Genomic DNA, 22,705 nt, shown 5'->3' with positions numbered 1-22,705 from the left:
TTGCCGCCGCCCCGCGCTGCTCCGTCGCGGCCGTGAATCGGGCAGCCGAGAGAACATTCGCGGTCTGTTCAGTCCACACGGACCGAGCACTTTGGCTTGGCACCGCGAGTGCCTTGGTCTACATCAGTCAAGATACTCTCTCAGGAGCACTGCCGCCGCCGAGAGCTGCGGTGGCTGAAAGAGAGTGTCAGAGAGGATTCAGGCAGAAAGTGAGTCGCAGCACCGCCTCGTCCTTATCGGCGGTGCTGGGTGGCGCCGACGTTACCGAGCGTGCCGAGTGGCAGCGTCACGACTTCCGGATCTGCACCGCTCCGTTACTCTCTACGGCTCTACTGTGCGCACGGGCTCGCAGCCTTCTTCTGGTGTCCTCTCCCGCCCTCGTCCGGATCCGGGAGAAGCATGCAGTATCTTAGAGGACCACTGGACGCTCCATTGTTGATAAGTGCTCCGTCTTTGTTGGGTTTCCTGACAAGTTACAATCGTCCTTACATCGACATGTTCGCCGTCTTGATCCCGACAGCTCTCGCTATCTTGCCCCTAGCCCGGGCCGAGTGGGAGTGGACGGCTGGACAGACGGCTTGGGTCGTCGTCGTCTCCGTCATTGGCTCCTTCATCATCCTCAGCATCATCGGCACGTGCATCCGCAGCGCATACCTCGCCAACAAGATGGCAGAGCAGTTCCAGCAGTATCGCCCACCGCCTCCCCTGCAGCAGAACGTCTATTCAGTGAGTGTGCCGGTTTTCAAAGCTGTTGCGTGCTTTGGTAGCGAAGAGAAAGAAAAGAGGAGAGGGACAATGGCGAACCAAAGGCTGACGGGATCCCCAGACTGATCCGTACAATCCGAACACAACGTTCGCATACACTGCCCAGCCGACCACCGCCTACCCTCCACCCCCGTCGCCAGCTGCCGGGGTACCAGGCAAGACCGGACCGCCAATCTACTCTCCAGTCTAGCTTTGTTCACCGCCGGGTTTGTGTTGAGCGTCCTATAGTGCTCGTCGCCTTGTACAGTATTGTCCATGCATCGCTCTCCAATGCCGACGTCTGCCTCGTTGCCACCGACTTCAGTCTTAAGATACAGGGAACAGGCTTGTTTTCAAGTTTTCCGAGCCAACGGCCTCTCAGCATGGTAGCTATTCTCAACTCTTCAGCTCCAGCCCCGCCTGACATTGCGGAGGGCATACAGACCCTCGGCTTCCTTGCTCATGGGGCTCTTTTCGTCCTCGAGGTGATCGTGAATCTGACGCCATTGGCACTCCTGGCTGCCCTAGTCGTGTGCATCATCGGAGTCAGTCCGCCGTCTACTGGTCCCACTTCCTCAGTGAGTCTGGCCGGCGATCGTGCTCATTCTAACAGCAGTACACGAACGAAGACGGGGTCAGCGAGACCTTCGCTGAGCGACGACGCAGACGGTGGCGCAGGAGGCGGCAAAGGATGGCGGAGCAAAGGATGGCCAAACATCAACACTCCCAGAGAAGTCTTCCCAGACCGCTACCACCTTACTCAAGCGACGGCTGGTCTTCTGACGAGGAGAGGGCTCCCCTCGGTGCCGGGGCGAGAGTGCTGACCTACGGCTCCATCGGATCCAGGTAGACAGAGGTAGACAGCGAGAAGTCTGTTGTTCTCTCGCACTCCCCTGTACGACAGCCGAAGAACTAAGAAGTCCTTTGGTCGCACCTCCGCCACAGCCGTCTCTCTTGCACCAACAGGAACACGGAAGTGGCCTTGGCTCCGACATCTCTGCAAGGTTTACTGAATTGCAAAGAGCCTAAACCAGTACCCCTGTGTACCTGTCCTCGCCTCTCGACCCCCTCCGTAACAAAGTCATAAGCGCCCTCCGACTCAACGTTTTGCCCATCAACACATCGCCGTTACAGTATGTTGCCCATCCGCGTCTCGCATAACTACGACCCCGTTCCCCCACGTTCACCTCTCGAAGTCAGCGTGAGCCTCCTAACAATCACCCTCCTCCTCCTTGCACTCCTGTACTGTTTCCTCCTACTCGTTCGCCGTTCCAAGTCCGCAACATCCCCGTCCTCCGAATCTGCCGTAAACTTTCGGAGCTTGCCAGTCACCAGAGTGAGGAGGGTACACGCTATCTACGCCTCCCACCCGCGAATGCTGGGGCGGCAGCAAAGAACAACGAGGGATGCTGTGGCGCCTCGCGAGGCAGGGCTCAACACAGAGCAAGCACCGCCGCCGTATGCAGCACGAGACATCTCCTGCGCCTTTGAGCGACAGATTAGGCTCGATCCTGCTCAGAGCTCGAGACACTACGGTGCCACGCGCACCACGGAGAGGTGCTCGTGTCCACGCATCTCGTAGCCTAGCCACATACTGCAGAGCATGGCTGTCAGTGTCGCCTCTGATGGTGGCTGTGGACTGCCTCGGCGATCCGAACCATGCCCGCGACCACTGTCGAGTACCGCAATCTGTCGAATGTATCATCCCCTTTCAACGCATCGCATACCCGAACCGCCCGTGCCTTGCTCCCGACGAGATAACGTCCTCTTCGTCTTTGGCCATCGTTTAAGCTGAGCGGCTCACCGTCTGCTCATCATGCATCGTCATGACCCTCTTATTTGCAGCACTCCCTTATCGGCGTTCGAAGCCATCAACATCATCACTCTTGCTCATGCTCGTTGCCAGGGCAGTACTGTTCTTCACTCTTAACCTAGGCTTAGTACTTGTGGTTGTCCTCGTCTCAAGGGGCGCCATGAGGATCAAAAGGCTGCTATGGGGTGAACGTGCGGTGGAGGATGTCGTGAGTACAGAGAACGGTGAGGGAGGAGAGTTCGCTAAAGGCAGCATTGCCATGAGGACGAGTGGGGTCGAGTGCGGGCATGCATGGCGCCGAGCTGCTACGCGGACGCTGAGAAGGGATACGGTGTATGCCTTCCGTCCAGCGAGCCCCGGGCCTCGCTCGTTGACATCAAAACGCTCGTGTCATCTGTGCCACCTCTTCTGCCGCTCCAGGACCTTTCAACCTGTATGAAGCTCTGAGCCCAGCGAACAGCGACAAGCTCTTCACTGAATATCGGACCACATCACGGGGAGCCAAGCCCGACTCCTCTGGGCATCCCATTCACGTACCTGCAAGTGCCTTCAATGTTGTAACCTAAGCTCTCCGATGCATAGCCTGGCTGTGTCATGTGCCTGTCAGTTTGCCACCCTCGCCCGCCCTTCTTAAGGCGGTCGGCGTCCTCTTCTCGACCAGGCAGTAGCGCTCCAAGCCGACTCTGGCTTCCATGGCCTCAGAGATCACCCTTCCCCCCGACTGGAATGGCTCCCATCCAAAGAAGCCATCAGCCACCCCATCGATTGACGACCTCCTCCCCGTTTTTGGCTTCTTCCTAGGGTTGTGCGTCATCGCTCTCGTCCTGAACCTCTTGCTGAGGATCGGCGTGAGGGGCTTCGAGACGGCGACTGGCATAGACTGTGGTCTCGCAGACTACGTGAGTGCCCTTATGAGCCGGTGGGCGTCCAAGGGGTGGACAAGGAAACACGGGGCGGCGCTGACGTCCAGCACTACCACGAAGACAGCTGGGGCCACATGAGAGCTTGCACAGCACGGCACTATCCACAAGAGGAGAGCACGGAGCGCGCTCCGCTTGTGCAGCAGTCCGAACCTTGCCCGCCTATGCATGCTCCTCCGCCCAGTCCGCCGCCGCTGGCGAGATCAAGCCGGGGACCGCTGGTGATGCCCCAGCCCGCGCCGCCACCATACAACGCCCACGACTCCTACGATCCGCCAGTGGCGAAGCCAATGCAGGATTATGGGGCAACACGCTGAGCCAAGAGCATGTAGCTCAGAGCCATAAGCGATGCTATCGATGCTATGCGTCTGACGGCCACAGCGCATTTCACTCAGTCCCAAGGTCATGCATCGCTTGAACGTTCCCTGATGAGCCGTGCCTGATTTGCCACTGACGCGGCCCTTCTTGAAGTGATCGACACTCCTTCCTCCGTCTCTTCTCTCCTCAACATTCACCATGCCCGCTCTACCCTCAATCCTCTCCAAAGCAGTGCCCCCGGGATGGGATGAGGCGCGCCCACATCAGCCGTCGATTGGGGATGAGATCGCCTTCTTCTTCGCCTTCTTTCTGCGCGCAGCGGTCTTCTTCGCCTTCGCTCTCGCCTTCTTCGCCGCCCTGCGACAGGTGCTCCGGTTTGTGAGCTGGTTGACTGGCGCAGACTGCGAGCCTGAAAACGTAGTGAGTTTAGCCTCCAGTGTCTTCAGTGAAGGGGAGGGAACTTGAGATAGTCCATCGAAGAATGAGCTCTTCAGATCCCAGAGTTGAGCTGACTTTCAGCATTACCATGAAGATCATTGGGGACGAATGCGAGCGTGCACGGCGCAACACTACGCTCCGCCTCCTCCGCCGAATTCGACATCCCACAACGGATACTACGCCCCCCAGCGACCGCAGTACGCAACATCGCCTGGCCTGCCCCCGAGGTCCAGTCCCAGCGCCAGCTCGCCGCCCCCGCCGCCGCCGTACCAAGCCCGCGACCCACGAGTCGAGTACAACAGGTATCACGCATTGGACCCAGCGCCAGTGCAAGACTATGGTGCAACACGATCAAAGTAGTCCCCTAAGCATGTGCATGCATCTGTCGTTTCGAGCTCTCAAGGACAAGAATAGAGGGCGGCCCGCCAAGAACCGTGCCTAGCCGGTAGATCAACGATTTCGTCACTGCGTTTTTGTCGCCACCCAGAACGTGTCTTACCTGCCCATCTCACTTATCGTCACGCACTTCAACACAACACGATTTCCTTCTCTTCCCATCTCTCCTTTGAGCTTCTCTTCCACCTCATTGATCTATCCTTTCTTCACCATCTCCCAATCCGCAGAGCTCGGTTAGCCATGGCCCCAGTCATCCACCCCGGGCACATCGGGCTGCGCTCCCTCGGCGCTCTGGGCAAGCACGACGACTACCCCGACTATCCCGATGTTGACCTGGACCCGATTGCGCGCTTCATTCTCGTGTTTGTCTTCTCCTTCCTGGCTATCACGATGCTCCTCGTGTTCCTCAAGCTGGCGGGCATTTGCTTGCTGGCCTGTATGATTGGGTGCAGGAATGGGCCTGAGGAGAGGGTGGTTTACAGGGTGAGTCTAACATGTCTGAGGCCGAACGCATCGAGGGCTTGTCTGAAAGAAGCGAGGATGAGGAGGAGAGGGCTCGTTTGCGGTGACGGATGGGCGCAAGTGAAGAGGTCGTAGTGAAGGCGTTACGGCGTCCAGTCGCATGATCGCGTTCGGCGCCTGGCGTCAATGGCATGATGTCAAGCGTGCTGCGTAATGTGCAGCTCAGCAGACAGCCTCGGAGATGAAGACGCGAATGAAGGACGGCTTCAGCTGAGCGCGATTGAGTGAGTAGCTGACGAACAGGTCTACCAACCGATACCCGGGAACGTTCAGCCCCAACCTCACCCCGCCCCAAACCTGCACGGCGCAGACCACGGAGAGAGCGGCAGTGGTGACGCCCCGCCGCCGCCGTACTCTGCGCAAGCGTCGAGTGGGCACAAGAACTATGGCTCGACGGAGTCATAGTGACTTCTGAGTGACGATCGCAGCGCAGATAGCCCATCTGCTCCTTCTGTTTAACCCAACCACACCATTAATCTCTCATTCACGCTCGCCCGCCTTTCAGCTCTGTCAATCTACAACGTACCGCAAGGCGATCAGAAGTTTGGTCGCATCATGTCTCGATAACGAACCCGAAATGTTTATGTTATGCATCTTCTCGTCCGGCTTGAGTCCGCACTGTGAGTGGGAGAAATGATGGGCTTGTGGAGGCCGCTGGCTCGGTGATCCGAGCGCTCCCTGCTTTTTCTGTTTACGGGGCAAACTGAACTCTGCCAGTCCCAGACACTGTGAAGATGAAGGAACGCCGACAGAAAGGGTCTCCCCCGAGTGCTAATCCAGTGATGAGTGACAGCGGCCAAGGGAGAGGCAAAGTGGCGCCGGGCGGTGGCGTCCTCGGCGACTCTCGGACCATTCGTCCCTGTCTGCCCAGTTTGATCAACCTTGCCTTTCTTCTGTCCTCAACTTCTCACGAGAGTGTGATGCGATGGGTCAAGGTATGAGGCTCCCGCGCGAGATGCTCTCACCCTTAAAACCACTGCACGCCGTGAAGCGTCAAGAGAGCGTCTGCAGAAGTCGCAAGGGCAGGGTTGATGATGGCTGCAAGCCATGCAGCCCGTAGACGCCGACATCAGCCCAAGGATCTCGTCCTGGCCAACAGAGACCGGTGCGCTCAGACCGCGACTTGTGCCGATGCTCGTCTGTCCTCGTCTTCGCTCGCTCCGGGAACACTCACAGACCCACGTCTGTCTATCCACTGACTTTCTCTCCATCCCCTTCTCACACCCGCTCATCGCTGCTTCTTTTACTCCTCCCGAGTCGACCTTGTTCTATTCGAAAACGGCCCCGTTCTCCCTGTTACCTGTTCACGACACCTCCGCGTTCACGACCTCCCGCTCCAGTCTCTGTCCCGCCCCCTCTGCTCTGCTGACGCCTTTGTCAGGCAGGAGCTCTCCCCGTCCCCTCTTCTTCTCCTCATCTCATCTCAACCTCGACTCTCGCCTCCAGCTTCCTTGGCATCATGAACAGCACGCTCGTCGACGTCCTCCTCTTCCTCCTCTTCCTCACCCTAACCCTCGCATCACCACTAGCCTTCCCGAACCCGCATCCAGACCCGCACCCGCTAGACCCCGCCACCACCCCTGCGGCAACCATCATCCCCGCCCGCGTCCACCCAAACTACCACGACCCCGCGCTAGGTCTCTCCGGCATCCAAATCGCAGGCATCATCATCTGTTCCCTTGTCGGACTGTTCATTCTCGGCTTCCTTGCGCTGGTTACCTGGGACTCGTACCAGGACGGCAAGGGGCGGAGGGGTATGGACGACTTTGACGATTTCGGATTCGGCTTTCCTGTAAGTGATCCCTCCCTGCTCTCCTCCATTGTTTTACCTTCCCAATTCTTCTCCGCTCCTGCGGCACTTTGCTCTCGTGCTCCCGAGTCGCTTCGCTTCGCGGCATCATTGTTGCGACAGCATTCTGGCTCGCTCCGCGCGCTCTGTTGCCTTTGCTCGCTCCGCTTTGCTCCGCTCCGCTCGCAGCGCCAACAGCAGAACAACCACACCCGAAGCACGCCAAGCACCTACTCCACCCCCCCAATCCTCCTCACGACGCCGCTCAGTACGTCCCCGGCTTCTTTCCCGCTGACGCATGCCCCCCCAGAATAACGCTCCCCACGCACGTATCTCCTCCAACCCCTTCTCGCCCCGTTCGCCCGCGAGCGACAAGTTTGACCGGTCTATCCACCACTAAGCCCTCTTGGTTGCGCTGTCGAAGGGCTGCATGTAGCGCCCGTGGCCAATGGACATGTACAATTTACATCATGAGACTTGAAAAGCTGGAGCATATGACTTGCCTGATGGTACAAAACTACGCAATTCGTCTGAGGTTGGAGGGGGGTGGAGAGGCGAGATGCTCGCCGCGTGTTGGCGGTGGCGCTGCTCGGGCTCGAGCTCGAGTCGGTCCGCGTATGGCTGATGTGACGCTTGCACACACGTTCGCCTGAGGCTGCTGCCTTGAGCTGTCAGCCATGTAGATAGCGAGGCAGAGTCACTATTCCCCTTTCCTCTTAAACATTCGGCACACGGCGCCTCCCCAGTGCCCCGCTCGCTCGGTCTGCGACACGCTCGCCTCCCCTCTTCCCGCCCGCGCCGACGGGCGCTCCACGCGCTCGCGGCTAGCCCCGTCTCTCGCCATGTAAGCTCGCTGCGCTGGCTCAGAGTTCGCCTCGCGGTTCCGGCCCGGTGGCCTGACCGCTTGCCTCGCGCGCACTGAGAACTCCTAATCCTCGTCCATCTCGTCCTCGAGGAATTCGAGCGACGCATGCTCGTCCTCGTCCATGACCTCTTCGATCTGGCTCGAGCGCGCCTTGACGCTTAAGGCCCTGTAGCGGTCGATGTAGTCGCCCTCAGTGTCGGGCACGTCGTACTGGTACGTCTGGGGTTCCCTCGGGTCCCCACGCTCCCAGGACGGGCGGCACTCGCGCTCCAGCTTCGGGTCGTCGACGGGGTCCACGCCCCGCCCGAAGTAGAAGACGTCGAAGGCTGTGCTGCCTGCGCGCTGCGAGGCGACGACGAGCCGGTCCCCGTGGAAGGCGACTTGCCATACCGCCGAAATGCCGATGATCAGGTCTCGCACGTACCGGCCGGTCTTGATGTCCCACAGCTTCAGCGTTCCGTCACTACCGGACACGACCTTGGTCTCGTCGTGCTGGAAACAGGTGATCGCTGCCGCATGGCTGGAGAGGACGTGCTTGAGCTCGGCGGTGTTGGCGTCCCACACGCGCAGAGACGCATCAGCCGCAGCAGATACGTAGTAGTTCGGCGAGGCACCGAGCAGTCCGACCAGCGCCGTGTGGCCAGACAGAGTGTGCAGACACTCGCCAGAGGCCAGATCCCAGATCTTGACGGCGTAGTCCATGGACCCAGATACGCAGCGGTTGCGGAACCGGTCGTACACGATCGAGTACACCTTGCTCTCATGGCCCTGCAGGACGTGGATGCACTGCCCCTTGACGATGTCCCAGACGCGAACATTCTTGTCGTAGCTTCCCGAAATGCAGATGCGTCCGTGAGCTGCAACGGCGCGGACAGCCTCGGTGTGACCCTCGAGGTGGTGGACATGGAAGGGGTTCTCTTCGGGCGGGGCGTGGACGTCGCCTGCGCCGCCGTTCAGTCCCGCAGCAGTAGGGCTGAGACCCTCGAAGGCCGGCTCACCCTTCTTCGGCAGCTTCCAGACGCGGAGCGACGTGTCGCGCGATCCTGTCACGATCATGGGGTACGGAGGCTGGTACTCGCCCGTTGCCTCGTCAAGGACCGGCTCGACAATTTGCAGGCACCGCACCGTAGACGTGTGCCCGACGAAGAGATGCGTCTGCCGCAGCGTCTCGAGGTCCCACACGCGCACCGTCCGGTCCGTCGCACCCGTCACGAGCGTGTCGCCCTTGTACTCAAGGGCCCAGACGCCGCCTTCGTGCCCGTCAAGCCGCTTGCGAAGCTGCCCCGTCTGTGTGCTGTAGATGTTGATCGAGTGGTCGTCGGAAGCAGACACAATCTTGTCCTCGTCAAACTGCAAGCACGTAACGACGTGCGTCCCGTGCCCAGGGAAGGAGAAGTGCTCTGGCTTGGCATTCAGCCATGTTTGGTTGTTGGTGTAGCGCCGTCGGTAGATGTGCTTGTAGGGTGTGGGGTGATCGCCAATCGCGTTTGCGCCTTGCATAGGCTCGTCATCGCTCGGCGTGCCGGCTTTAGACTTGTGACGCCGCCGCGCTTCCCGGTCGAGCACCTCGTATCTCCTCAAGAGCTCCTTCTCTTCCTCTTCCTCCACGCCATGTCCGCTCCACAAACCGTCCTCCATGAGACGGGTGCGCCAGACGGAGCGCTCACCGTCGACAAGCTTGCGCCATGATCGACTGACGCGCGCAGCAGATGCCAGGCTGTTCACGTCGACCTTGCACAGCACCTGCACTGCAATCTCCTGCGGGAGTAGGGAGATGAAGTCGCGTTTCAGAGCCGTCGCCGCAAACGACGACACGCGCTGGATCGTCGGCATGCGCGACCGGCGGAACAGGTGCATCAAGACGTGCTGCTGCACCTTGTCGGGCAGCTGGTCAAAGTGGTTCACAATGGCCGGCAGCGAAAAGAGCGCGGCCATTTCTTGGCCCGAGCCGAGCGAAGGCTGCGCAGGGGCGTGCCCGCTGTCGGTTGGCGACTGCAGTGGTGACGGGATCAGGCTCTGGTCCTCGCCGGCGGCAGTCGTGTAGATATCGCTCGGGCGTGCCTTCTTGCGCGGCGGCGAGCGCTGTCGGACCACGGGCTGAGGTAAGGGAGAGTGCGAGCGTGCGTCCTGGACGTGCGGCCGCTTGCGCTCCTTCTGCTCCTTGTCCTTGTCCTTCTTGATCCTGTTGATGTAGTTGCCAAGGCCGACGCGCTCGTCGTTGCCCGTCGCAACTGTTCGACGCCAGCCAGGGCCAGTCGTCTCGCCGGAGGTTCCCTCAGCGCCATCCTCGGCGACCACGACACGGCGTCCACCAAGATTGAACTCGAGAAAGCGCAGATCTTCCGGTGTTGGCTCGTGGGCGAGGGGGTAGCTCTCGTTGGAGAGATAGTAGGGCATCGGCACAGCATCAGGAACGGGGATGCGCGGGAGAGCTATCGGAGCGAAAGAGGTTGTCGTGCGCGTCGTGTGTGTTACACTAAGGTCAGCGGTACCAGTGGAGGTCCACTTACACCGTCTCGACGACCGCGTCCTCCATCCTGAGGACCGGGCCGTCGCGCGTCCAGACGAGGCCCCCGCTCCCTGAGCTGGAGCTACCTGACGCGTCCATGCTGGCAAGTCAGCAGAGTCAGAGCGATCATGCTTACTCTTATGGATCTCGCGTTAACTCTTGTTAATCGAGAGGGAGGCGTGATAACCGGACAAGGCCGGACGGGTGGCAACGGGGTGCGCGGAAAGAAGAAATGACACGCTCTCGACGTGTGCACTTTGCGGGGTCGTGTCTCGCTCGCAGAGTGTGCTCAGTATGAGGAGGAGGTAGTGTGGGTGGGTGTGTTGTTGTCTTGAGCTGTTGCTGACCGATAGAATGGAGACAGGGTCTGGTCGACGGACGCGGAATCCAGAGATGGCCGGAGGGTAGGGAAGGGGGGCGAAGGGTAGAACCGGCGGTACGGTGGGAGCTTGTCTGGTCCCCTTTATTACGCGCCTGGTTTTAGGTTCGTGGTGAGAGTTCGTTGAAATCGTTGTGATGGATGCTGTCGCTGTCTTCGCAGCACTGCGCACCCTGCAAGCAAGAGTAAGATTCGAAGGCGAAATGAATGGTTGGAGTACGGAGAGTGGGAGATGGATGCTTGATGGCCCCGACCGGCTTGAGACCAGGATCCTGGGAGGCGCCGTCGCTGGGGCGTTGGGCGGCTGTGCGCGCCTCTAAGTCTACATTGTTTCCTCCGCGCCTCACCCTCAGCCTCACTCTTTGCTTCTTTGTCACTGTGACATGCATCGATCTGTGTAACCCTTCGTGCGTGCCAGAGATAACAATGCATCGACTCTGACTCATCAACTACCAAAGATACATGGGGTGCTTCTTGCCTCGACTCGTTAATCCCAGTAGCCTCACTCTTCCGCCCGGCGCTGCTTCTGTGGTGCCTCGGCACGCTGCAATTCAAGAGTTACTTCTGCTTCGGCGTGTTCTTGCCCTTGGCGCCAGAGGCAGCCCATGCGCCGAGGATAGCGTCAACGACGTCCTGCACGCCCTCGCCCTTGCGCACGCTCGTGAAGAGCGTCGGGCCCTTCTCGCGCATGATAGCCGAGTCGCGGCGCATGACATCGAGCGAGGCACCAACGTGCGGCGCGAGGTCGGTCTGCGAGTCAGCTAGATGGCAGGACATATCGAGCTGTGGTCGATGCAGTCTCTGCAGACTGCCTTTCGACCCACAACCACCCACCTTGTTGATGATGAACAGGTCCGACTGAGAGATACCAGGTCCGCCCTTACGAGGGACCTTGTCACCGCCTGCGACGTCGATCTGGACGTTAGCGCTTCCCTCGCCTCCGCCTTCCAGCGTCGCGCAGTATTGGAGGCTGCCGCGCATGGGTCGACTTACCACATAGATGATGTAATCAGCCAGCTCGCGCGAGTAGTTCGCCGCAAGGTTGTCGCCACCAGACTCGACGAAGAGGAGCTCAGTGTCAAACTCGGCCTGAAGCTCCTCAAGCGCGTGCATGTTGGCCGAGATGTCCTCGCGGATGGCCGCGTGCGGACAGCCGCCTGGAGGTTAGCTGAATACTTCAAGCCCACCTGCAGGTATGATGATCCTGCCTGGGGAGGCCCAGCGTACGCAGGCCGAATGGCAGCAGCAGCTGATGCAGGGGAGCCACGGGACAAGTTCAAGTGGGCAGGAGGACGCAAGGCGCCGTGTGAGAGTCAATCGCGGTTGCCGCGGCGCTCAGAAGCAGACGACACTCCGCTGCTTCGTCTTACGCCCTCCAGCCTGCTCCATCCGTCCTGCCCTCCTCCTCCCAGCTGCACGGCTCGCCGCCGTCTCGCTGCTTGTGGTCCTCACTGCACAATACTGATGCTCGTGCGCCCAGCGGTCGGCTCACTCACCCGTCTCGATAGCGCGAATGCGTTCCTTCGGAAGAGCCTCATTGCGGATCAGGAACTCCTGGTCCTCGCGCGTGAAGATGTCGTTGGTGACGGCAGCTAGGATGTCAGCACACTCCCTACTGCATCCGAGATGGTCAAGCCGCCAGACAACCCCGAGCTCATCTCGATCGGAGCTCATTGGAGGGAAGGAGCCCGGCCTGTCTCAGCCTGGTTGGCCAGCGCGCCGCGTGCCAAGAACGCCGCACAGGAGCGGCATGAGCCCTCTGATAAGGATATGATGTGATTGCAGGTCAAAGGGAAAAACTCAGTACGAAGACGCACCGATGTTGTAATCATCACGGAGCGCACGACACAGCGCAAGCAACAGCGCCGTCTTGCCCGATCCGACGGGACCGCCAATGCCCACGGTGAAGGTGCGCTCCTTCCAGTCGCGGCCAGAGTAGTCGGGCATGTCGCGCTCGGCGTACTTGCCTGCGATCGAATGGGCGATCAGAGCGAGCGAGTGAGGGGTGTCGTGGCGAACGGTTCCAGTCACGGTTTCGTTTCATGGTAATGCAGCAAGAGCAATCCTCGATGAAACGGTCGGAGGGCACAGCGTCAGCATCCAGCAGAGCGACAGGTGGCCAGCTACCAACTCACCGGCATTCTCGAGGTGCTCGTGGGTGTGGCCGTGCTCAGCAGCTGCGTCGTGCGAGTGCGAGTGAGACGCGCCGCTGCCATCGTGGGTGTGGGCAGCAGCAGCGGCGTCGCCGTTACCGGTGTTGAGCTTGTTCTGGAAGTCGCAAACCTGGGCCATTGCTGTTGTCTCGGTTGATGTCGTGGATGAGAAAGAGATGATGAGAAAGGATTGCCAAGAATGAAGGGGTCAAGGGAGGGGTTATTCACCGCTCCCAGGACGAGATGGACAGGATGGATGGGCTGGACTCGCGTCAGGCCGGAGCTTGCGGGTGGGGAAGGTGGCCGGAATAGCACTCGGATTAAACGGAAGGAGGGTGGGTTGTTGGTGTGGTCTCCTGACTGACATCATAACCGTCCACCACTGGCCAGGGACACAGGGACGCCCAGCCGTGTTCCAACACCTCCCGGAACAGCAGGGCCCAGAGATAAGCAGCACCATGCCCAGCCAATCATCCAGTTTCTCCGTCCCGCCAAGCCTCCATGTCCACTCCGTGATATGCACTCCGTGCATTGCTGCAGGTCCTCTCTCGGGCACGGTCATCTCCTGCATGAAATGTCCACAGTACATATATCTATAGCTGCAAGCTCACGCTTGCCGACATCTTCACCGGCTGATTCCGGTTTATACAGTCTCAACACCCTCGTACTCCCTGATTGTCAGTTCAGCTCGAGCGATCATACGACTCACGACTCAACACCGGGCTCGAGGAATCCGGCATGCGCGCCAATTAGACAGCTTGATGAGCCGACGAGCCAGAAGAAGGTCGAGAATGGCGCCGAGAGCCAGAGAAGAGGGATGCCTGGCCGTCAGCTTGACTCGGAAGTGTTGGCAGATTGAACCTGCACGGCCTGCTCGCCAACAGCTGAGCCTTCACAGCCTGCCCGCGGACAGCTGGGCCTGCACGGCCTGCTCGCCAGCATCCCAGCCTGCACGGCCTGCTCGCCAGCATCCCAGCCTGCACGGCTTATTGGCAGCTGAGCCCGCTCGACCTGCTCGCGAGCAGCTTAGCCTGCTCGACACCTGCTCGCGAGCAGCTTAGACTTCTCGACATCTGCTCGCGAGCAGCTGAACCTGCACAGATGCACGCTGTCGCACGCGCATAGCCTCCTTACTCACCGATGACGAACAGGCCCGTGTACATGTTCTGCGGCGTGATCGTCTTGCCTTGGAACTCGAATGGCTCGGTGACTGGAGTCAGCTACCGCACACCTCCGAGCTTCTGGTCTTCTTGATTTCGCTCCGCCAGCCCAGACTACTCACAGTACCGGCTGATGGCCAGGAATCCGCCGACGAGGAACGCCATCGCGATGAGGAGGAGCGGGTTCGTGATAAGCGAGTAAACGGCAAGAAGGCCAACGAGGACGGCGTAGTTGGCCGAGAAGTAGCGGCTGGGCTGTCAGCGTTTACTGCGACCTCGAAGGCTAAATCTGCAGAGGCAGGGCAGACGATAGACGCGCGCGACTTTACGCGGTACGAGAGTCGCATGAATGCCTTGTGAAGTGATTTTCGGATTCCGGACTGGAATAGGCCGAACCGAGCTCATCCACGCTTCTCTCGTCACAAATGCCCCATGTGTCGCGCCTTGATCTCGCATACTGCGTGCACGCGACTCACATGTTGTAGCCCGCACGCTTCATGAACTCGCCCGAGTTGGCGGGCTTGGAGACGCGCTGCCAGTCGAAGAACTCTCCGGGCGGACGGAGGGCGGCAAGACGCGTGTTCTTGAGGGAGCGGAGGTGCTCCTGGGCGGTGGCGACGTATCCGACAGCGTCCATTGTGGTATCGAAGTAGGGGTGGTAGTCGAGGAAGTGGGCGGTATATGAAGACCAGACAAGGCGATGCAAGAAGGTGAGACGCTGAGGTGTCGCTATTGACCACTGAGTGCCATCCAAAAGTCGGCGTGTCGCGACGTGGAGGCGAGCCGCTGCCGCAGTTAGGGCGGAGAATAACTTTCCCACGATCCCTATCGAGAGAAGGACCTCATGAGTTCCCACGGTCGCTGTGCTCAGGTTGTTTGTTTACCTCCGTGTCGGGTCCGAACACTTGGGGACGCTCCAGGGAACGGTGTCACCGTGGGAGACCATAGATATGCGAGAGAAGGTCAGTGGAGACGCGGCAGCCGCCAGGGGCGATCGGCAAGTCTGTCAGGGTCAAGGTGTATCAAGACTTCCCCGGTGCTGCATTCTGCACATGGGCATCGTCACCGTGAGCGCTTTGGACCTATGCATGCGCAACGGTAGATATCACTCGCCCTTCTGGGTAGAAAGAGAGCCTCGCCGACTGACTCGCTGCGAACACGAAGCGTGGGGTAGACCCTCACCGCATCAGTGGACGGGCGCAGCTACGCGGCATCAAGTGGCGTCTCTGGCCGTCTGGTGGCCAGACCATCACAACACTGGCGAGCACGTTGGCCAGTTCGCCCAGCACACGGGGGGAGGTGACCACTAACCACTTGTCTGCTGCGCCCTGCGCCCTGCGGCCCTGCGCCCCTCCCTTTCATTCACTAGCGTCCAACGTACCAGCGTCTCTGTGCAACATGCATGCTTGCCTGGCGAATGCTCCCGCCGCTCGCCGCTCAGGTATCGTCAGTTCAACGCTCGACCAAGATCATCGTTACGCGTTTTCTCCTTAACCTTCCTCCACCCAACCATGGACACCACGAGCACAGAAGCAACCTCTTCGGTCCCCCAACCGGAGAGCCAAGACCCCGCGCTCCGTAAGCGCCCCCCCGGACCAGAGCTGTCCCCGCCCAAGCACAGCGGCGCTAAGGCCCCGCCCCCAAAGACGAACGTGGTGAGTTCTGCTTGATTCGCATGTCTACCTTGAGAGTCCTTGGTCGGATTCTGCTAACTCTTAGGCGCCAGACGCAAGAGCTGTGCGGAATGCGTCAGCCAAGGGACAGAGGGGTCTTCCCCCGCCATCCACCGGCCAAGCGCGTTACCGCCGCCCCGTCGATGTGATCTCGGCCAAGCCGGCAAGCCCGAAGCAGCCTCTCCAGCCTGCCGACGGTTCATCGACGTCGAGATCTCCTGCAAACATTCGATCACTGACAGGGCCTTTGGCACCGGGCGCGGCGCGGCGCCACCCTCTCTTCAAGGAGCCGCCACGCAGAAGAGCGGGCGACGGACGTACGACCTCGGCCCTCTCGCAGGCCACCACCCGGAGCTCGGCGCGCAGCGACAGCAGCGCAAGCCGACGCTCCTTTTGAGACGAACGTTGAAGATTGTAGAGCGTAACGAGAAGGTAAGGAGAGCCATAACGAAGATCACTCTGTAAGGGCTCGCTGACCGCCAGCATCTTGCGTAGGAGGCCGAGAACCTTGAGCTACAAATATTCCTCTCCCTCATGCGAGGAGCATGCTGGTCTGAGGGCCAGCGGTCTTTCTGTTCTAACGTTAGTTTCTCGTGAATGAAGAAAGTGAGGGCCTGTGCCGAATATCGCAAGCGAAGAAGATCATTGATCGCGTCGTTCGCGACGGAATCGAGCGTTCCAAGATGAGGTACGTACAGTGCGTACGTCACCTCCGCTGGGCCGGCTCGGGTCGTGGTGCAGCTCACCAATGAGCGAGAGAAACCACTGGACGAGAGGTCAGTGTTTGAGCCCGGGAAGCTCCACGCCGTGGTCTCCACATCCGAATTGCAGAAGAGCCAACCTCGCCAAGACGTCGTCCTTCAAGTAGCGAGCGCTGTGCGTCTGCCTCACTCTCATAACGCAAGACATGAACATCACCGCTGCTCAAAACACACCTTTCACATCTCCTCCCATCGCGAGAGCTCGTTGTGCCGCTGTTCAGGCCTTCTCGCCCACGAACGCTCGTCCTGTCGACTCTGCCAACCTCAACCCCAATCTGATCGACCTGGAGACCTCAAGTGAACCTCTTCAAGTCGGCAAAACTGTACAGTCACTTGCGGCAACATTTAAACACTAGCAAGCCGGCCTTTTTCGTCAGATATGGACGTTATCTGTTTCAGCAACAGCGCCGAGTTTTCATACATAGCGTCAGTCAACGCGCCCAGCACGCGGCGGCGCCTGGCAGTGTCAGACGTCTTCGTCGTAGTCACATTTCATGCATTATGACCTCTCAACTACAGATACTTGAGCAGGAGCAGCGAAGGCCTCGTTGTGGCCTTTTGGGACGTGTTCCGCGATGAGGCGCGTGGGATCGTGGGACGCTTCGTGGCATTGCTCGCGACGACCTAGACGGCATCGAGCCACCAGCGATGACGTCATCTGGCATGAACAGCTCAGTCTGCCGCCTCTTACCTGCCGGACGCTTGGCACCTCAAGCAGCTCGAGATCAAAGTGGCGAGGTTTGAGAAGGAGTCGCGCAACAAGGTTATACCGATCGAACGTCTTGAAGCGAGACTGGCTCATTAGTCGCGGCGTAAATAAGGAGGTGGAGGTCAGCATCCTTGCGAGCCAGGGTGGCCAAAGCCAGGAAAGTAGGAGAACGTGAAGGAGGAGAACGAGAGCTTGAAGTTGCAGGCGAACGAGAGCGAGAACGAGACCGAGGACGAGAAGGAGGAGAAGAGGAAAAAAAGTGGAGGAGGGCGAGCATGAGAAACGAGAAACGAGACGACAGGCTCAGCTCGGCTGCGTCCCGCGGACGTCTGAGGACCCACCCAGCGCGCCCAGCGCCCGCCCGCCTAGCAATGTTACCTAAAGCCATGAAAGACACTGGGACTGCGTACGAGGCCTGGGGGCGGCACCTACACGGAGAAGGCGTACGATGGAGGGCACTGCGTCGCAAATCGCAGACGCGACGACATTGCGGGCTGCGGGCTCTGCACTCTGGGTGAGGCCGAACTCGCTCGCTATATCGGGGCCGCTAGACGCGCCTCATTGCCCGTAGTGCGTTCTTGGGATCTCACGTCGCTCCCCAGCTGTGCACCGTCGTCAGGCGCCAGGTGCAGCCAGCAGCTCCTTGCACGAGCATGCGATCGGTTGTGCTTCCATGTGCTCCTCGTTGACTTGGTGAAGGGCGCAGGGCGCACAGGAGCCGGAGGGGCGTCATTGGACCAGGGAGATTGCTGCGTCAGGGTGGAGGCGGAGTGTCCTAGAGGCCCTGCAAGTCGGAAGCAAGGAATTCGTCAAGCAGCTGGAGCACTTGGGACTTGGTACTGCATGCATCCAGCTACTCGTGAATGTCATGGACTTCCCCATATGCACCTGCTTGTACGCCGTTTTTAGTGGCAGTGTGCAGAACGCGGTCGGAAAGTTCTGCAATCGTAACGATGACACTCCATCTCAGGGACGAATAGTGGGGCCCCATATTGCAGGCGGACCGTCCGAGCATTGGACCCAGCAGTGGCGTCTGGTCCACACGTTTATCTCCCTTGGCCTAGACCATGCAAACAAGCCTACGCCGGCGAGGAGAGCGGCCAGCACACACAGGCAGACGGGCAGCCGACTCTCTTTGCGTGCTGCGACCTGCGCCCCTCCTTCCTACCAGCGACCTGTGCGCCCGCGCCGCGTGCTGGCCTGGCGAATGCTCCCGCTACTCGCTGCGGGGGTGTCGTCAGCTTGACCTCCCCATCTCGAACTTCTCTCCTTCATACAGCCACTCACCTTTACACAACCTTCCTCGTGAGTGATGCTCTCCTTTAGGAGGGACCATAGAAAGCTTGACATGTTCAGAGGCGTCGAGCGATGGTACGCTCACTCGCGGTCTGCTCCTCCAGCTGTCGACATCGAGACCTTTGCTGACAGACAAAGACCCAGGGCTTATGAGAGTACGCGATGGCAGAGCCTCAATCAGGAGCGTCAGTTGCCGGACAAAAGAGAAATCGTGACAAAACTTCGCTCTCGCCCCAATCGGAGCACAATAATCCTCGACAGGCGCCTCAACCTGCGGCCTACGCAACCCGCCCCCGGGCAAGACGACCGTACAATAAAGCCTCATTCCGTCAGGGCTCTCGACACTCTACAGCAAACGCCTTTGCTGAGTCCACGAACTCTGATCAGTCGAGGAGTTTGTCGCGCGCCTCTCGGCCATTCCCCTACAAGTGGCACGACGACCTCAACCGGTCGATATTGGACGCCCTCAGTCGACCCAGAACTCCTGGATCCAGCCGGCCCGCCAGCGTCAGCTCTACCCGTCCGGAGAGCGCTGCATCTACAACATCTCGAGCAAGCTCGTCGTCGTTGCGCAGCTGCCTCTCTCGAGGAAGCGGCCCCAACGATGGCCGTCGTGTCCATTGGTCCGATCAAGAGCGGTCATTGCCTTCGCCGGCTCCCCGAGCCCCCGCCCCGCCTCAACCTCTGACCTCGGAGGCCGTCTTACCGTTCGAAACGACCGCAACCGTCCACGAGAACACGACGGACCGCCCTCATCCCCCATCGCACCTCCCTGTTGAAGAACCCAAACTACCATCTGCTCCTACACTCGAGGCTTCTGCATCTCCCCCTGCCGAGGACGGCCTCGCCGACGGTGCTAGGACACGGATCGCCGAGCCCGCAGCTGAAGGAGCCTCCGCGGTCACATTGGCAACGGCGCAGGACAAGCAGCAGGATGCTGGCAACCTCCTCGAACTACCATCGGCTCCTACACTCGATGCTTCTGCATCTCCCCCTGCCGAGGACGACCTCGCCGACGGTGCTGGGACACAGATCGCCGAGCCCGCATCTGAAGGAGACTCCGCGGTCACATTGACAACGGCGCCGGGCAAGCAGCAGGTCGCTGGCAACCTCCTCGAACTACCGTCTGCTCCTACACTCGATGCTTTTGCATCTCCCCCTGACGAGGACGACCTCGCCGACGGTGCTGGGACACAGATCGCCGAGCCCGCATCTGAAGGAGCCTCCGCGGCCACATTGGCAACGGCGCAGGACAAGCAGCAGGCTGCTGGCAACCTCCTCAACTCGGCCAAACCCAGCACCTCACAATTGAAGAGCGAAACCGACGTGACTCGACCAGTGAGCCGAATCCCACGCAGGATGGCCTCGAGCACGTTGATGGCAGGCAGGAAGGCATGTATGGAGAAGCCAGAGAGCAGCAACAGTACCCAGCTGAACTTCAAGTCGAAGCAGGTGAGAACGCCATACTCGAACCCACTTTGATTGGCTCACTAACATTTAGGACCAAGACTCAGCTATCTTCCACGAACTCATCAGCCCCGGCGGGAAAACTGTGAGCTAACAGCTGCTGTTCTGCTGCTCTTTCTAACAACAGTACACGGCCCGGACCGGCCAGCTGTTTGTAACGAACAACTCCGACACCCTAATTGCCGTCGCGAGGCGCCTGAACCTTCTACCGACGGAGCTGAAGAGCATCAGCGTACCAGTGCCCGTTCCGGAGCTCAAAGCTCGTGGGTGGATAGGCAAGTTGGTATCCGTTCGTGCGCGCCGCCGACCAGTCACCGGCGAGGCCAACCATGGCTTCACCGAGGAGAGCCTGATGATCACACTTCGGCCCCTAGAGGGAGGACGAGCCCACACGTACGGCACGCGCGCTCTGCACGGACGCAGCAAGGAGCAGTGGAGGACTTTGGCGACATTCTTGACCCATTGCTTGGAGGTGGACTCTGTGTCCGCACAAGACAGCCCCGTCGCGCCCGCCCCATCCCCGTCTCCATCGTCTACTGGCATCCTCCCCGACGAGCCAAGCGCAGTGCTTGCCTCCCGACCCAAGCCCAGCCGCTCCGACGTTGCGAAGCTCGCTGTGCTTGCGCCGATCGTCGCAACCGTCCCAGCCGCAGACGTAGCCGACGCGATGCCGATAAGTCTTCGCGGCCATCTCAACACCGCCGACGACGATGAGACCACCAAAGTGGCCGAGTCACTCCGTCAAGACAATGCAGGTGATTCGAGGGCGAATCATGGCGAACGTCTGCGTGCCAACATCGCAGCAATTCGACAGAGCATCGAAGACGGCCAGGAGCGCATCCAGATGCTAGAGGGACAGATGGATGCTCAACAACAGCAGATAAATACCATTCGTGACCACCTCGCCTCGCAGCTGCTTATCCTCGAGGACCTCGAGGCTGAGGTCGTCTCGTTTTCGTCGCTGCACCACCAATAGACAAATTGCAAATATGTATACACGTGCTCGAACACTGTTCTCCCACGAACTTGACTTGTGCTCATTTGAGCTATGAAGTTTCATCATTTTATCAAATCCTCTTTTTACACCCCCCCACACTCCCCGTGTCGTCACGTCGAGCTTGGGTATCTCTTCACTGCCTCTCTCACCACACACGCACGCTCGTAGCCCCAAATGACGCCGATATGCGGATATCCCTGCGTCTAACGCATCAAATCATATACCAAGCCCCTCACAGCTTTCTTGCGGCGCTCCGACTCGCTGCCACTTCTAAAATGAGTCACGTTTACAGATGAACTGCATTAATGCAGCCTCCACAGACCACCAATCATTCTCCTCCTCGAGAGGGTCAAGACATGCCACTCCCTTCATGCCGCGATGTCCAGCCATTTTGCGCCGCCGATCCGAGCCACCTGCGCAAGTCGCATTTGGTCAGCCTGCTCAACTCGATCCGTAGGTCCTTTGAGCTTTCCTGGATTGCTGAACCAGGGTTAGGTCCCACAATTTTCGGGGGCGTTTGGGAACCGTTGACGCGTTCATGCGATCTTCGCCTACTGACCGACTGTTCGTGTCAGTCGGGAGTGGAGATCGAAAGTGAAGGTGTAAACATGATTGATAGAGACTGCTATGCATCTGTCTCAAAGTCTGCGATCTGATGAGATGTGTAACAAACTATTCAGCTCTAGCAATCAAATGGTACTTTTGATAGCGGTGTGGGTGGGAGTACTGTAATCAGGGTGGCTCTGTCCACCTCAGAGGTCCGACAGCCACTACTGTCGCACCAACACTAGGGCTGAAGTGTGGTTGTCACCGTTGCCGACTGTCAGCCACTGTTGCGGACTGATGGGGATGCGTAGGAGATACGTCCTCTCAGTAGTCTCCTCTATCCTGTTCAGATTGGTGGTCCTGTATAGCCGAGCCGACACATCTCCGTTTAGTCAAGACTGACTACATGACTATAGCGTCGTAGAGCAATCGGAAAGCTTACATACATGGGTTTAATCAGGTGTGGCTAAAGCGCCGCAAAGCGATTTGAGATACAAGCGAGTGCTGTCGGCTTAGTCAGGAGTGACAAAAGCGCCGTAAAGCAATCCGAGACCATTCATCGCAGCGTGCGCGTGATAGAGATATAGAGTTGCCACAACTCCTTCGAGATAGTCTGCTGGTCGAACACTCTTGATGGCATACTCCCTTTCATCCCCCTTCCTGTTCCTGTTACACAGACTTTATAAACCGTCCTTCAGTGGTCGTCGACGCACGACTTAGGGAAGGCTGGGGTGGACGTCGTTGAACGGGAAAAGAGGAGTGGTAGGAGATGAAGGTACGGGACACGTGCCGTTGTCCGTCAGAGGACGGGGGGTGACACGAGGTATTGAGCGATGAGAGAGCCGCTCTTAAGACCGACCTGTTCTGCGCCGGGGAGGCACAGCAACCAAGAGTGGGAGCCGAATCGCAGCGAATCCACTGAGAAATGGAAAGTCGGATTGAATGTTCGCTCGTCCTAAGTGATCTGGCTTTCACGCAGAAACCTGCAGAGGTGAAGTAAAACGCGGCCACCAGCTACACGGCAGCGGGACGACCACCAAGTCGGGCGCGATGGCGGCGAATGACTCTAACCACGCGGCGTAGCAGCGGCAGCATGAGCGGAGTAGCGCGCTTGGAGGCCGAAGCACCGTGGTCTGTACCTACGCCGCGGATGTGTCACACGCGCCCTCAATCCACGATGCGAGAATGGACCGAGATTGCTGTGCCGAAGCTAGACGACTCTCCAAAACGTGTAGAGCGCATCTAGATCT

The 22,705-nt window shown here is 59.4% G+C and overlaps 8 protein-coding genes across 8 annotated transcripts; 5 read left to right on the top strand and 3 right to left on the bottom strand.

Moving 5' to 3' along the window:
• Positions 1-495: 495 nt before the first annotated feature.
• A1Q1_07565 (uncharacterized protein) lies at positions 496-1,527 on the top strand (the record flags this gene model as incomplete). Its single annotated transcript, XM_014326960.1, has 3 exons — positions 496-726; positions 768-1,322; positions 1,411-1,527. 3 exons carry the CDS (start codon positions 496-498, stop codon positions 1,525-1,527), a joined length of 903 nt encoding a protein of 300 aa, XP_014182435.1.
• Positions 1,528-3,993: 2,466 nt separating this feature from the next.
• A1Q1_07564 (uncharacterized protein) lies at positions 3,994-4,593 on the top strand (the record flags this gene model as incomplete). Its single annotated transcript, XM_014326959.1, has 2 exons — positions 3,994-4,215; positions 4,315-4,593. The coding sequence occupies 2 exons, from the start codon at positions 3,994-3,996 to the stop codon at positions 4,591-4,593; spliced, it is 501 nt and encodes a 166-aa protein (XP_014182434.1).
• Positions 4,594-4,869: 276 nt separating this feature from the next.
• On the top strand, positions 4,870-7,340 carry A1Q1_07563 (uncharacterized protein; the record flags this gene model as incomplete). Its single annotated transcript, XM_014326958.1, has 6 exons — positions 4,870-5,112; positions 5,395-5,521; positions 5,580-5,771; positions 5,869-6,086; positions 6,533-6,943; positions 7,251-7,340. 6 exons carry the CDS (start codon positions 4,870-4,872, stop codon positions 7,338-7,340), a joined length of 1,281 nt encoding a protein of 426 aa, XP_014182433.1.
• Positions 7,341-7,868: 528 nt separating this feature from the next.
• Positions 7,869-10,202, bottom strand: A1Q1_07562 (ubiquitin-protein ligase; the record flags this gene model as incomplete). Its single annotated transcript, XM_014326957.1, has 1 exon — positions 7,869-10,202. One exon carries the CDS (start codon positions 10,200-10,202, stop codon positions 7,869-7,871), a length of 2,334 nt encoding a protein of 777 aa, XP_014182432.1.
• A 1,049-nt stretch (positions 10,203-11,251) lies between these two features.
• Positions 11,252-12,985, bottom strand: A1Q1_07561 (Urease accessory protein ureG; the record flags this gene model as incomplete). The annotated part of the gene is made up of 5 exons (XM_014326956.1): positions 11,252-11,443; positions 11,528-11,850; positions 12,190-12,285; positions 12,511-12,660; positions 12,829-12,985. The coding sequence occupies 5 exons, from the start codon at positions 12,983-12,985 to the stop codon at positions 11,252-11,254; spliced, it is 918 nt and encodes a 305-aa protein (XP_014182431.1).
• Positions 12,986-13,738: 753 nt separating this feature from the next.
• Positions 13,739-14,643, bottom strand: A1Q1_07560 (ER to golgi family transport-related protein; the record flags this gene model as incomplete). The annotated part of the gene is made up of 4 exons (XM_014326955.1): positions 13,739-13,857; positions 13,985-14,056; positions 14,129-14,256; positions 14,483-14,643. The coding sequence occupies 4 exons, from the start codon at positions 14,641-14,643 to the stop codon at positions 13,739-13,741; spliced, it is 480 nt and encodes a 159-aa protein (XP_014182430.1).
• An 874-nt stretch (positions 14,644-15,517) lies between these two features.
• On the top strand, positions 15,518-17,245 carry A1Q1_07559 (uncharacterized protein; the record flags this gene model as incomplete). Its single annotated transcript, XM_014326954.1, has 7 exons — positions 15,518-15,584; positions 15,638-15,661; positions 15,726-16,111; positions 16,175-16,261; positions 16,421-16,555; positions 16,662-16,737; positions 17,112-17,245. The coding sequence occupies 7 exons, from the start codon at positions 15,518-15,520 to the stop codon at positions 17,243-17,245; spliced, it is 909 nt and encodes a 302-aa protein (XP_014182429.1).
• A 1,362-nt stretch (positions 17,246-18,607) lies between these two features.
• Positions 18,608-20,888, top strand: A1Q1_07558 (uncharacterized protein; the record flags this gene model as incomplete). Its single annotated transcript, XM_014326953.1, has 3 exons — positions 18,608-19,897; positions 19,947-19,997; positions 20,040-20,888. The coding sequence occupies 3 exons, from the start codon at positions 18,608-18,610 to the stop codon at positions 20,886-20,888; spliced, it is 2,190 nt and encodes a 729-aa protein (XP_014182428.1).
• Positions 20,889-22,705: the final 1,817 nt, after the last annotated feature.

The sequence above is a fragment of the Trichosporon asahii genome (assembly GCF_000293215.1).
Source record: "Trichosporon asahii var. asahii CBS 2479 unplaced genomic scaffold scaffold00015, whole genome shotgun sequence".
Taxonomy (NCBI): Eukaryota; Fungi; Basidiomycota; class Tremellomycetes; order Trichosporonales; family Trichosporonaceae; genus Trichosporon; species Trichosporon asahii.
This window is presented reverse-complemented; position numbering and strand designations above follow the sequence as displayed.